We start from the raw sequence: 15,674 nt of genomic DNA on the forward strand, positions 1-15,674 counted from the left end.
AGTGAGACACAGACATCTAGAGCAGTGAGACATCTAGAGCAGTGAGACACAGACATCAAGAGCAGTGAGACAGAGACATTTACAGCAGTGAGACACAGACATTTAGAGCAGTGAGACATCTAGAGCAGTAAGACACAGACATCTAGAGCAGTGAGACACAGACATCTAGAGCAGTGAGACACAGACATAAACAGTAGTGAGACACAGACATCGAGAGCAGTGAGAGACATCTAGAGCAGTGAGACACTGACATAAACAGTAGTGAGACACAGACATCTAGAGCAGTGAGACACAGACATCGAGAGCAGTGAGAGACATCTAGAGCAGTGAGACACTGACATCTAGAGCAGTGAGACACAGACATCTAGAGCAGTGAGACATCTAGAGCAGTGAGACACAGTCATCTAGAGCAGTGAGACATCTAGAGCAGTGAGACACAGACATCTAGAGCAGTGAGACACAGACATCTAGAGCAGTGAGACATCTAGAGCAGTGAGACACAGTCATCTAGAGCAGTGAGACATCTAGAGCAGTGAGACACAGACATCTAGATCAGTGAGACACAGACATCTAGAGCAGTGAGACACAGACATCTAGAGCAGTGAGACATCTAGAGCAGTGAGACACAGACATCTAGAGCAGTGAGACATCTAGAGCAGTGAGACACAGACATCTAGAGCAGTGAGACACAGACATCTAGAGCAGTGAGGCATCTAGAGCAGTGAGACACAGACATCTAGAGCAGTGAGACATCTAGAGCAGTGAGACACAGACATCTAGAGCAGTGAGACACAGACATCTAGAGCAGTGTGAGACATCTAGAGCAGTTAGACACAGACATCTAAAGCAGTGAGACACAGACATCTAGAGCAGTGAGACATCTAGAGCAGTTAGACACAGACATCTAGAGCAGTGAGACACAGACATCTAGAGCAGTGAGACATCTAGAGCAGTGACACACAGACATCTAGAGCAGTGAGACACAGACATCTAGAGCAGTGAGGCATCTAGAGCAGTGAGACACAGACATCTAGAGCAGTGAGACGTCTAGAGCAGTGAGACACAGACATCTAGAGCAGTGAGACACAGACATCTAGAGCAGTGAGGCATCTAGAGCAGTGAGACACAGACATCTAGAGCAGTGAGGCATCTAGAGCAGTGAGACACAGACATCTAGAGCAGTGAGACGTCTAGAGCAGTGAGACACAGACATCTAGAGCAGTGAGAGACATCTAGAGCAGTGAGACATCTAGAGCAGTGAGACACAGACATCTAGAGCAGTGAGACATCTAGAGCAGTGAGACACAGACATCTAGAGCAGTGAGACATCTAGAGCAGTGAGACACAGACATCTAGAGCAGTGAGACATCTAGAGCAGTGAGACATCTAGAGCAGTGAGACACACAGACACGCAGACAGACATCCATTCTGGTGAACCTGCTGAAGTGGGTTCATTCAGGGCTCAGGGCTGCATGCAGCAGCAAGTCTGACTCGCTGTCAAAGGAACAGCTGAGCTGTTCATTCCTTAAGGGTGTGTCCCCTTCACACACACAAACACACACACGGCCTCACTTCCTTTATCTCTGTCTCTCTCCTTTTCGCTCTCTCACAAAAAACACACACACACATGCACCACACCCACACCACACACACAACACAGACAAACACTCACTCACACACACACACAAGGCTCAAAGGTCTTTAGGAAAGCAGTAACAGTAACTGAAAATACCTTTCATAACGCTGGTGACCTTGTTTCTGTTATAAGGGTTTCTTTCCCCAGTCTTTTTTTCCCATTAATATTTTACACTCATAGAAAAGAAGACCTTGTGTTGACCTGCAGTATACAGTATCTGTGTGTTACCGCCATTTGAGGTTAAAAAGGAGGCCGCACCTCTTTCCAAATCCTCAAGTTTCTTCATGGCGGCATCTCTCTCCTCCTTCATCAGCCTGAGCTAAAGCAGGAAAATGAAACGGGGAAAAAAGCAATTTGGGGAAATGATTACAAGTAGGTCTGTGTTACCCACACTGTCCATCAGATTTCAAAATTGCAGAGGGCTTTTTTATCAATATTTTTTAAATCAAACGGTTTGGCCTTTTGCAAGCCATGTAAAGGTTGAACCATGGCCTCACCAAACATGAGCTGCCATGACTCACCAGCCTGTCCAAATACCCTTGTGCACAAGATAAAATGTGAGGAAAAGCAGAAAAGGATGGAGAGAACGACAAACAGAAAGAGGCTCCGGCACAGATGATCAAGACAAACAACTGGAAGAGAGAAGAAGAAGAAGAAGAAGAAGAAGAAGAACCCACTGACCTCCGTTTTGGTCTTTTCATGGTCCCTCCTGAGGCCGTCGTACTGCTGGATAGCTGTGTAGACAAACACACTCCTGTGGGTCATTGCGTCCAGCACTTCTGTCCCGGTGAGTCGGCCGCTCGAGCTTCTGAGTGTCACTTAAATACGGTGCTCAGCGCGTGTGTGTGTGAGCCGCAGGGCTGTGTGCTGGTCAGCGCTGGCTCATACTTCCCACAGACGTGCCTCATAGGCCAGACCCACCCCACCCCACCTCACCACCAGCCCAACTGCCTCAGTCTCACATGTGTCAGCATAGGGCCGCATCACCAGAAATACACCCACATGTACGGTCTGCGCAACTCAGAGTCTACAGAGACTTAATACAGCATGTTTTATGGATGGATCTCCTGTACAAACGTGTGATTTGTTTTTTTGTTTGTGAATTTCAGCCTCTATGAAAAAAAAGCATTAGAATCCATCGAGAACAAAGCATTCTTCATTTGTAAAGGCCTTTAGATACAAGCGAACCTACAGCCTTGTTTAGAAAAAAAGCAAAAACGGGGAAACTCACATATTTGCCACGCTAAACATCATAGTAACACTATGCCTGTAATAAGAGACTGAGGAAGTTGTGTTCAGGCTTGAAACCCTACGCAGAAATCAGAGACAAAAACACTGTGGTATTACCCTTATGGACTAAGGACCTACATGCCAGCTACACTTTTCATCTCAGTAAACCAGGTCAAGTATCCTCCTGCTCTGGGCTGGAAGAGCCATGGCACATGTGCTTACTCACCATCACACACGGATGTGCACCCACACACACACACACACACACACACGTACAGACACAAACACACACACACACAAATGCGTGCACACACTTGAGTCAGCCCAATAATGGATGCTGAGTAGAATAGTCCACAGCAGGGTTTAATGAGGGCTATGACATGTGATGTGTGTGTGATAAATACACTGACATGTTAAAGAAAAACACATTTTTCAATCATATTTAAAACACATTTTATCAAATCAGAAGATGATTTAAGAGTGTGTAGGTTACTATAGACAAATAGCTAAATGTTATAGTCCATTGTGTAATAAGTCTAATAAAAAATCTCCACAATATCCTCATAAACGGGTAGCAAATAATAGGCTGGATTTCAAGGAAATTCTGTTTTCGGATACTGACAGACTACTTCAAGCACACGTCGCTCCCACCACCATTTCAACTAGGTAAAAGGCTATCTGAAATACTGCACTCCAAACTGTAGCGTCAATGCAGACCTTTGTGATGAGATTGACAAGATTCAGTAGGCCTGTTGTAGATGAGCGGGTGCTGTGTAAACTCGCGAGATATCAAATGAAGCGAATCCAAATCCAAATGAAGTATTATTAACCCGAGACGACAGCAGTAGTGTATAGGCTACGACGTCGTCAAATAAATAGCAAGCGAATTATTGTTCCACTAATTACTTAAAAAGCGGAAGGCTAACACTAATCACAAATATTTACGACTGGTCTTACCTTCGCCTGACAGTCTCGCAATGTTTTCCATGTGCATTATCTCCTCAGGTGTCGCCATGATCGCTGAACATAATTTTCACTGGACTAATTGAGTTTGAAACCGGAAGTAGCACACCTGTACCTGTGACAATGCTCAACTGTAACAATCTCAGCTGATACTGCAGAAAGTAGCGAGCATAGGCATACATATAAGGACCTAGAGGTGTGTTACTTGCAGTACAGTACCTGACCACAGAACTGGGAAAAGGGATATTTGGTAGTGCTGATGCTCATATACTGACGAATCTTTTCATCGAAAAGTCCTACTAACCGAACCGAACTGAATTTCACGTTATGATTTGCGGTGCTGACATTTTACATCTGGCTGGGCTATCAGTATCAGCCATTGCTTAACCATTAAATTACGAGGACACCAATTAAACGATTTTTTTCTTTAATTATACTGGGTCCGCAGTCGAAAGCATTAATAGGCCGTTTTCCACCAATGTAAGCAACTGACTGAAAGTTATCAAATGAAGACATAACAAAAACATATGCTACAGTGACAACAATATAATTTATTTATTTTCAGGGGGGGTAATATAATAAAAGGATAAATCACAAAGATAAATCATTCACATGAAGCATTAGTAATAAAGAATGTTCACAATCTTTTTTTGTCAAAGCCCATTCTACTCAAAACACAAAAAAAATGTAAACGTACTACCATTTCCAGTCTAACCAATACAGAGTGACTGAAGGGGCAGAAAGAGAGCGCGAATAAGACTGACAAACATGATCAGAAGAGAATGCATACAGAGAGGCACTGGTTCAAATCAGAACCAATGCAAGGTCCCAGTGATGAGATATTAGTGCTGAAATAATATTGCTGTTGCTGGAATGTGTATTTCAATATCAGAAGAAGAGACTCAACAGTGGAGAGGTCTTCTTATACACAAGGTGTACCGTTTCCAAAGAAGCAGAACACATCATGTTACGTTGGAAGATCTGAGGTGCGTCTTTTTGCGAAAGCTTAAGCCAGAAAGAGGGGCAGGTACACACTATGTTCCCTTTAAGATCAAATGTGTTGGACTTAATTTCACGGGGTGACAGCAAGATAAACAACAACACCACAACTCCAGCCATGGTGGTCCCTCATAAATATCAACATCTTTTGTCAACATTTCATTGACAACACGGGAAAAACAAACAAAGTGATGACAACACAACAGCCAAAATAACCTGTAGTCACAAGTAAGGGGTTTGTATGTGCACATTCAGACACACACGCACGCACACACACACACACACACACCCAAACACACACAGAGGCTTGCACAAATCTACACACACACCCATGAACACACAGCACGACATGACCAATTAAACACAATTCTCTGGATTTAAACTAGAGGAAGGGGAGAGGACATTTGTGTGTGTGTGTGTGTAATAATATATATATATATATATACACACACTCTTCTGTGTATACGTGTAGGTGTGTGTGTGTGTGTGTGTCCTCATCCCTTCTGCTCCACCCAGAGGGCAGTAGGCTTGCAGTGGGGGTGGTTGTCTTCAGTGGCGAGCGGCAGACTCGCGGGGGTAAAACTCGGCAATCGTGGCCTGAGGGATCCTCTTCAGCATCTCCTTAGGGAAGATACGCAGCAGCTGCCAGCCAATGTCCAACGTCTCAAACACCGTCCGGTTGTCATAGGGACCTGCCAAGACAACAAAAATCAGTCACATTTAAATCATTTAGCCGACACTTTCATACTTTTAATCTGTGCCTACTTTCACTTCCTGGATTTTGAACCCATGACTGTGGTGTAATTAGCACCCCGCTCAAACAGTTGAACTACAGGAACACAGACACCCCTTGTAGTCCAAATTTCAGAATTCCCTTCTATGTAGAGCCACATACCATGAAATACACATAGATACACCAGAAAAAAACAGCCCATCTGCTTAGAAAGCTGACACCAAAGGGTTATTATGTATGATCAGCCACAGAGTGAGTTTAAAGGCTTGACATGTGATATGAAAAGTTTATGGCTCATATCTCTCCCTGAGGCCAGGATACAAATACTCAATTAGTGTCTTTTGATGGTGAAGCTATTCAGCAGCATACAATGGCGCCCTAACACAAAGAGATATGAATAGATATGAACAGTGCTGACACAAGACAGACACACAATAGGGGACACTTCAGGGGACCACAATAAGGGCGGGGGCTGGGGACCGCTGTGTGACAGAAGGACGTTTTCTACCCTTCCACTGGTTAATCGAGTGTGTCTGTGTGCGCGCGTGCATGCGCGGCAGAGTGAGAGAGTTGGAAAGTGAAAAGCTTTTTACTGAATTCAAAGCAACACAGACACATTCTTATTCTCACACACACACACACACACGCACACACACGCACAGAGGAGGAGGAGTGACTAACTCATCACTGTCACCACCATCCTCAAATACATAAAGCCCTGCGGAGAACAAAGCGCTTCCATGTTGAACTGCTCTTCAGACACAGGCTTTTGTCTGACTGATGGGGGAGTTTGTTTTACAGTGGCAGGCCGCCCTTATCACTCAGAGTTAACACCACGGCCATTTTGTGATCAGCTAAATCGGAGCTCTTAGCTGGCGACGGGAAATGAAGATTATGGATCGTTCAAACAATCCCCCGAGCAGCTGAAAGGGATCTGAAGAGAAGGGACGTAGCCATGACCACAGAAGCCTTGCCAAGGCATCCCTACTGAACATGTTAACAGCCTGAACACACACACACACACACACACACACGAAAACATGTGCACACTCACACACTCCCATAAGGATGCTTGAGTGAGCATGTGGACACACACACACACACTCTCCCTATTTGAATAATTCCTACACAAAACTAGTTTAAACAAGAGCAATCCGAGATTTCTGACCTCCAGCAAGGGTCCGTTAATTTGTTTCGCATACTGGGACCCCTGAAGTAGCAAAAACTAGAACACAATTTCTTCCATTCTGAAGACAAAATCTTCCGGGACCGGGTTTTTCCCCATACATTGTGCTGACGTATGCATATTTGCAGTACTGCGTTTCAACGACGTTGTATTCACAAAGTGACGTTGTATACACCCAAAACTCAGTGTAAATCTTGTATCAAGCACTTGCTCGATCCCAATGCACAGTTTTCGATTACAGTGACAACGTATCACATACGTTTAGTTAGTCACGCCAAGCAATGTTAGGATCAATATCGTATTGGGACATTGAGAGAAAGATCGTGTATTAGTCTAAACATCATTCCTTTCAATATCGTTTTGGGACATTGAGAGAAAGATCGTGTATTAGTCTAAACATCATTCCTTGTTTTGACAAATAACCTCATTGGGTTTTCCACGAACCAAAATCCTCACCCATACTACAATGTGAATCATTCGCCCCGATAGATAGATCTTGCTTTACTATCAACGTCAACCCTTGCCGGAGGTCAGAAATCTCGGATTGCTCCAGATCCGGATCATCCTAAAATCTGAAATTTTAATGGGGATGTCCCAGGAGCAAGATCCACCTCTTGTGAAAATTTCAGAAAGATCCGCCCAGTAGTTTCTGAGAAATCTTGTCCACAGACAGACACACGGACAAATAAATAAATTAACGGACCCGATCGCATAACCTCCTTGCTGGAGGTAATAACATAAGACATGATTGTTTGCACCTTCAAGCCACATTCAAGGAAAACAATTAATGAACTATGATCTCCTGCAGCTTACCCTGAGCGATGAAGTTCTTCTCAAATTTCTGCAGGAACTCAAGGTACAGAAGGTCATCGGGGGTCAGTGCCTCCTCTCCCACCACGGCTTTCATGGCCTGAACGTCTTTACCGATGGCATAGCAGGCATACTGCAGAGGAAGAGGAAGGGGGAAAGAGAGAGAATAGAGGGAGGGAGAGAAAGGAGAGACAGAGAGACAGAGAGAGAGAGAGAGAGAGAGAGAGAGAGAGAGAGAGAGAGAGAGAGAACGTCAGGAGAGGCAGGGAGGGAGGGATAGGGTGAGAGGAGTGAGAGAGCGAGAGAGAGAGAGAGGAATAGGGTGAGCGGAGCGAGAGAGTGCAGAGGAACAGAGAAGAGAAATGAGATGAGCGCAGGAACACGGGGAGAGAGGAAAGAAAAACAGAGGGAAAAATCAGCAATCAAAAGTGGAGTGATTCTGGAGTGATTTCTTAGATGCCTTTACATGCTGTCTCTTCAATCAGATAGATCTCCTCTATCTGCGTTGACCAGTCAGTTACACAGCCAAGGTTCAGCTATTTTCCTATACATCTGTATGCTGATTGGTCAGCTGTTAAACTAGGAACCGTGGTCAGTAGCAACTGGTCAGTAGTTCTGCTTGTTCGCTCTTTGCTGACTGGTCAGCTGATATGCTAGGCATGTCCCCTCGGGTCTATTCACTCTTTTCTGATTGGTCAGTGAGCTCTGTACCAGCTGGTTGGAGACGTCGGCGTGGTCCTTGCGGGTCATGCCCTCACCGATGGCCGATTTCATCAGACGAGAAAGAGATGGCAGCACGTTGATGGGAGGGTAGATCTGCAGCAGAATCAAGAAAACGGTCATCACACACACACACACACACACACACACACACACACACACACACACAGAGAGCAGAGTCTAGGAGATTTGTATGACTCAACTGATGCAATCACTAAACTACTAGACAGTGATTGTTCTTTGGAGATTCAGTACGGTGAGAAACTACCTGACTATGTTGCATCAAGATACAGAGAGAGGAGGGTGTGTGTGTGTATATTAGGAGGAGAAATATCTAGCCTGTGTGTTTGTGTTTCCATAACTTACATGATGATAAATACAAATAAAAGGATACAGGATCTATCAGTGTAGATGGCTGTGTGTGTGTGTGTGTGTGTGTGTGTTTAGGCCTGATGAGGACGTATTAAAGACATGATATTCGTGGTGTTGGAGTGCGCACCTGTCTGTTGTGCAGCTGGCGTTCCACGTAGACCTGGCCCTCAGTGATGTAACCAGTCAGATCAGGGATTGGATGGGTGATATCTGAGGGAGGAGTCAGAACACACAGGAGAACACACACGTGCGTCATCAGTACGTGTTTCAACATTTCTGGGTATAAAACTGTATGTGTGTTTGTTACCTTTGTTCGGCATGGTGCTTATGTGTGCGCGTGTGTGTGTGTGTGTGTGTGTGTGTGTGTGTGTGTGTATACCATCACTGGGAACGGTGTGTGTCTCTGTGTGTGTGTTTGTATGACCATTGTTGGGCATGGTATGTGTGTGTCTGTGTAATAACATCACTGGGCATGGTGTGTGTGTGTGTGTGTGTGTTATACCATCACTGGGAATGGTGTGTGTGTGTGTCTTATACCATCACTGGGTACGGTGTGTGTGTGTGTTGTACCATCACTGGGTATGGTGTGTGTGTGTGTGTGTTGTACCATCACTGGGTATGGTGTGTGTGTGTGTGTGTGTTGTACCATCACTGGGTATGGTGTGTGTGTGTGTGTGTGTTGTACCATCACTGGGTATGGTGTGTGTGTGTGTGTGTGTGTGTGTGTGTGTGTGTGTGTGTGTGTGTGTGTGTGTGTGTGTGTGTGTGTGTGTGGTATACCATCGTTGGGCATGGTGAGAATTGGGATCTGTGTGATGGAGCCATTTCTTCCCTCCACTCGTCCGGCCCTTTCGTAGATGGTGGCCAAGTCAGTGTACATGTAACCAGGGAAACCACGGCGACCAGGCACCTCCTCTCGGGCAGCGGACACCTACACACACCATGCCCAACACAGGTAACACATGGTTAAGAAAACATGGATAAACAAAGCACACTACATAAACATACTAATTAAACCTTGGGACTGTCCTGCTCCAAACTCAATGCAAGGTAACACAAACTCTGCCCTTCTGCTGAGCTTTAACGTGAGGCTATGCGTACCAGTTAGGAACACCTCGTATATCAAAACCACCTACATGCACACACAGACACACAGACACACAGACACACACGGTTAGGAACACATTGCATATCAGGAAAAGGACCTCGCTGGACCTCGTGAGAGCACAGACCTACCCATGTGAGGCTACAGCTTCTTAATGGCGGCCATATTTACCCAGAGGAAAATGCCCGATTCAACCACACTTGTATGCAATTAGGTCTTCTCGAGTCTGGCCCTAACTGTGGCAGTAAGCGTCTTCAAGCACTTTTATGTACGTAGTTCTAGTGTTTGCTTCAGGGTTGCTGTTAAGCATCCGAGTCGGAAGGGCAACAACATTCCTTTGACATCAGCAACAAAGAGTCATTTGAGACTAGTAGAGATCCATATATAGCTATAAAACACAGATATGATAAAATGGAGAGACGGACTGAATGTAATATGTACAGTCTGCACCAACAAACACACACCATATAATGTGAAGGAAGCAGACCATCCTATGGAGCACTGCCCTTCCTGCCCTGCCCTGCCCTCTCCTACCCAACCCTTGCAGCTCAAAAGACCTTGCAGTGTCCAAGACAAACGAAAAATAACTGTGTAAAGAAATGGGAAACTGTCATATAACCATCATGCTTCAGAGAAACGACAAGAAGAAGATGAATGTTCCTACTACAGCTCTTCACATAGTTAGACGCTCGGTTCCAGATACTTCATATCTAAAACGTCATTTATGCCCAAATTAATCATTCTAAATCTATCCCTGTTCCTGGTTGATATTTGAAATTGTTAACCACCATACCCCTACCTCTTATTGCAAAACAAATACCAAAAGGCCCACTTGAAGAAATACACTGACGATGGCGTAAGGCCGAAACACGTCTGTACTAAAATAAACTGGTCTTATTGTTAAAAGAGAAAAGCTTGAGAGTGCGGTTTTCATTCTACCAATAGTTTACATTCTTTTACTCGCACCCGAAAACGCATTTATATATTTGTTTTGAAGTAGAGCGCGCCTATCCCTACGACCACTTGAAGAAACAAGCATGTGAGCTTAATTCACACACCTACTGATAATAATGTGACAGGCTGCAGACAATTAATGTAACCTATTATATTAATATTCTGGTGTTGCAGGAAAGGAATAGGGTGTATGCTTTACACAGGACTAGTAACAGAGGATTATAAGGAATAATTAATATTTTGTGCTGGATTTGAACTTGTAACAACCAGCTGATGAACCCTCTTAGTGGGAGACAACAAGCGCATCAACCTACGACTATGACCGACTTTGTGTTTATTTGCAAAATATCACAAGAGTCAACTGTTCAATGTAAATATGTAAAAACCTATACACGTTAATTATAAGTATACTTTAGACGTTAACTCAAATGGTGACAGAAATGTAAGAGGTAAGCCTTTTAGGAAACTGTCTAACTGCTAATCTCGTCGTCGTTTGGAAAATGAGTCTTCCTCTCAGCTCCGTGCACAAGGCAGCGAGTGTTTCAGTGGCTCGAGTGGCTAATGAAAGGCCCTGAGGAACCCAGCTGAACCCACTTGCAGAGGAAAATGAACTGTGGGTGTAGAAAGCTGCGTCTCGTTGAACTTAAGGTTAATAGCAGATCCTCATCTGGTAGGCTTTACAAAGGCAGTTTCATAAACTGGGAGAATTTGACAGTACCCACAAATATGTCTGTGTACTTCAATGTATATGCTTATGTTGTATGTGTATTATGACCGGGTAGCATTAGCAGCAACTGGACAATACAAAAAAAAAAAGAAATGCAAAAATATCATATGTCAGCACAACAAGTGTATCAACACCGGATATAACACAGATACTTTACTATTAGCAGAAAACTGGAACTCACTACAATATTTTGTACTACAAATGTCAAAAAAGTGCAGAATTTGAATTATTTTCACGAAAATAGAGGCCATTTGAAATATGAGCCAAAATTCTGTCAAACATACATTTTACATAAATCTGTCAGCTAGTTTGACTGGTTGTACGTATTTAGCAAAGGGGTTTCCTCAGGTATGTATCAAACTTACCAACAGCATATCCTCAACATTTCCAGATACAATTTGATCATCATTACTGATTTTGTTGGAAAAATCGTTGTTAGCTTAACCACCACAGTTTCCCGCCAAACAATGTCAACTCCCACGCATCATGTCCAAGTATATGGTGATACAACTTACTTAAATGGTGTTACTTAGATGATGAAAAATAACCTTAAAATATTTTATTTGCGACAAAAGATGTGAACATTTAAAGTATCTATATTTAAATTATCCTTTTTATCCTTGTTAACAAACTCCAACTCCCACGTTTGACAGTGAATCAACAAAAACTGAGTCAACATATTTTTAAAAACTAGTTGCACATGTTCAACAATCATTGTTAACTTAACCACTACAGTTTCCTGCCGATTAAAATCATTCTTGATCGGTTACATGGATATTCAATGCAAAACAAAATGCACAGATATGTTTTGGAAAATTGGTAGACGCATAATATATCCTAGAAATACTGTATAAATTATTGTTACTCCTTATATACGCGGTTATATTGATAAATATTTATTATCGGATATTTACTCACGTAGACAAAATGAAAATTCTATTTGTGATAAATGTTCCCCCATATCTACTTATTGCCATTAACCAGATATATAAAATGGTCAAAATAAATCTTTGTTGAAACGGCCCTGCACCTGTCGGTTAACCCGTAAGACGCTATACTATGAAACCTTGGTTTTACAAGTGGTGTAAAATGCAGGCGCAGTACATTCATGGTAGTTGGTAGTGCACTTGAAACACAGTCGGCCTTCGCCTCCGTAGTTCTTTGATGTCGATTTTGTGTGTCTATGGCTTCGCACTAACACACAACCACCTACATCAAGCTTTTTTCTTTGGTCATGAACATACTTTGAAGATTTAGTGTAAGGAGGGAAAATAATTGTGTGTGTATGTGTGTGTGTGTGTGTGTGTGTGTGTGTGTGTGTGTGTGAGAGAGTGTGTGTGTGTGTGTGTGTGTCATGAGTGTTCTGTCAAAAGATGCTCTGGTCAGATGGGGCTTTAAGACTGGCCCAACCACCATATAATGTGGACAAGCAGACCATACTATGGAGCACTGCCCTATCTGCCCTCTCCTACCCAACCCTTGCAGCTCAAAAGACCTTGCAGTGTCCAAGACAAACGAAAAATAACTGTGTAAAGAAATGGGACACGGTCATATAACCATGGGACACTGTCATTATACTTAAGAGACTCTCTCCGCACCGCTCTTCAAACTTCAACCATGGATTTGATCAGTTGGTCTCTGAACGCAATTGACACCATTTTCTCGACGAGAAGCTCGGGTCCGGGGGAACCTCTCTGCCCTGACGGGATGGTCGCTGCTGGATACATGATGGACGCGTGGGAGGAGTGGCGGGTTGTGTGCCTAGCAGCCCTTTCCGTGGAGGACATAGAAGACATCTACATATTTGGATCCATGATAACAGGTTTTTTGCTGACTGGACTAGGCGCTGCCCTGGTTTATCGAAAAATTAATGAATTGTTGACAGCTATCAAAAGCCCCATAAGGCTGCCCGACATGATTGATGCGGTGGGCAGAGCTGTTGGCTCTCAGACTGTGGCCCTAAAACCACAAGCTGGATAACAACACGGAGAAGCTAACGGATCTGCAAAAGAACATGTTCCGTTTCGGAGATCTTATGCAAAAATGGGAGAATATGGCCAAAGAGTAGATGTTGTCAAATTAAAGATGGCTACTTGCAAGACCAAACAAATCCCTATCTTATCTGCTTTCGGCGCCCTCAACCAGAACGGGCCTTGGCCAAGGCCGTTGCTGGAACATTCAATCGAAAAGAAGAAGATGAATGTTCTGAAAAGCATTTCATTCTGAGAACTTAACCTTCATGTGTCTGAATTTAAACAAAGTAAACCATTACGGACATGCACACTGGAGGTGCTTCCACACTGTACAGACTCATGCTGTACATACTCTTAACTGATCCTTGTATGGGGCAAGGTCACACACATTGCCCACATATACCAACACAGATTCAAAGACCAAATCTCAAGCTGCATTTTCACACAGCTCGATATCTTATTAACATTTGGCTGGTGTGCACCACAACAGAAAAGGGAGAGAGGAAAGAAGGAAGGGAGGGAGGGAGAGGGCGAGAAAGACCCATGGTAGCACCATTACAGTCTCAGCCATCCACTTCTTCCTCAGATTAGTTTATTTATTTATTTTTTAACACATCTCTATGTTAACATATACACAATAAAGCAGCGGAGTAGTGTTTCAGGTTAGCTGCTGATGGTAGGCATGAAGCCACTTAAACACACACACACACACACACACACACACACACGAAACATCTGTGCAACTGTGTATCGGGGCAGCTGCCTTTCCTGGTTGCTTTGAGAGGAAACGACACGGTGGCTTACATCTTATGCGTGTGTGTGTGTGTGTGTGTGTGTGGAAAGGAAGAAACCTGAATCCTTGCATGTGAACATGAGCGAACCTTAAACCCAGGCAGAGGACCAGTCGGTGTGGGGGGGGGTAATTGATGGAGGCTTTAAAATGTCAAGAGGGGGGTCAGAGGGCTTTTGTGGCAAGGACGGTGTCCGGCAGCTCGTGGCATTGTGTGTTAATCCCCCTCAATCTGCTCCTGCATGGGCATGAGGACGTGGCGTGGAGGGGCGGGTGGTTCATTTTACACACACACACACACACACACACACACACACACACACACACACACACACACACACACACACACACACACACACACACACACACACACACACAGTTATTACTGCAGAGGTCTAAGGATGAGTGGAGGAGTAGTATGTGTAAAAAATTATCTACAAATATATGTAGAAATAATCAGACTTTATCCAAAGAGAGTTAAGGAAAAACATACTATTTCTCAATATGACTGTTCTTGGGAAACCAAACCCTTGGTGCTGTAAACACATTGAACCTAAATGTATCAGTTAAGATACAGTGTTTGTATTTGTAGCCAGTGAGGCTAAATGCAGGCTAAATGGGTCGAGGTGGGGATACCCACAGTCCCATTTCTATGCTATTCTATGGACAGGACTTGTCAATGTCAAGCTCACACACCTTCCTCCCATAAATAACATTCATCTTTTTGCTGATGTATGAATCATTGGGCACCGCCATGACCCTTCAGTATATCCGTTTACTGGTTTTCCATTTTCTATTCAAATCATTATTGAAAAGGGTATGTATGTGCTCGTCTTCGTTCTGTGGACAAAGAGCCCATTTAAAAATCCACAATCATTGTAGCCACGAGCGGCATTATTGCAGAATAAGTAAGACTCTATGATTTATGATAGTGACGTTAAGCTGCATACTGTGCCTGATGAATCATGAACCATGTTTCAGTTAAGCAGAGCATAGCTATTTAACAGAAAATAAAGCATGTTGAAGTGAACACGTTACCGTAGACAGCTTGCTAACACGAACGCTAATGTTATTACTGCTAGCCTTGGTGTGATAAATACAAAGTCAGGTGGGGTAAATTAATAACTTATTTTGAAGAACCTTTAAATAAGGCTTGTTTATCTACTGACTGATGGTGTCATCTAGCGCTTGTGCTATCCCTTTACAGACATGGGGGTTGGAAATTAGTTTTACAATATTGACATAATAACCTTTGGAATGCTTGGTCAAAACATGGTCTGTACCGAATTACGTAAAGATTGGACAAACGTATGGCCTTTTAAAAGCGGACATGTATGTAACCGAGTATGTTGAACCATTTGGATCAAGTAGAGTTGCTCATTTTTGAAAATTCGGCATTCACATTTAAAGTTACGTACATAAACGCACATCCGACTTTTGACCCACTAATGGCCCTAGAGCGCTCAAGGAACAGAC

At 43.6% G+C, this 15,674-nt stretch overlaps 2 protein-coding genes across 2 annotated transcripts in view; both read right to left on the bottom strand.

The window, feature by feature from the left end:
- Positions 1-3,881, bottom strand: part of shtn1 (shootin 1) — a gene marked incomplete at both ends in the record, with an annotated part of 36,168 nt that extends 32,287 nt beyond the window's left edge. The window contains 3 exons of the mRNA XM_080848555.1: positions 1,895-1,955; positions 2,318-2,370; positions 3,824-3,881. Coding sequence (XP_080704681.1) covers positions 1,895-1,955; positions 2,318-2,370; positions 3,824-3,881 — 172 coding nt within the window. The remainder of the gene's footprint in view (positions 1-1,894; positions 1,956-2,317; positions 2,371-3,823) is intronic.
- A 524-nt stretch (positions 3,882-4,405) lies between these two features.
- The window catches only part of atp6v1ba (ATPase, H+ transporting, lysosomal, V1 subunit B, member a), a gene marked incomplete at its 5' end in the record, with an annotated part of 36,657 nt that continues 25,388 nt past the window's right edge, over positions 4,406-15,674 (bottom strand). Inside the window, 5 exons of the mRNA XM_080848850.1 lie at positions 4,406-5,520; positions 7,561-7,690; positions 8,269-8,373; positions 8,777-8,859; positions 9,430-9,580. Of these exons, the coding sequence (XP_080704976.1) occupies positions 5,378-5,520; positions 7,561-7,690; positions 8,269-8,373; positions 8,777-8,859; positions 9,430-9,580 (612 nt within the window). The 3' untranslated portion in view covers positions 4,406-5,377. The remainder of the gene's footprint in view (positions 5,521-7,560; positions 7,691-8,268; positions 8,374-8,776; positions 8,860-9,429; positions 9,581-15,674) is intronic.

Source organism: Sprattus sprattus (assembly GCF_963457725.1).
Source record: "Sprattus sprattus genome assembly, chromosome: 12".
Lineage (NCBI taxonomy): Eukaryota > Metazoa > Chordata > Actinopteri > Clupeiformes > Clupeidae > Sprattus > Sprattus sprattus.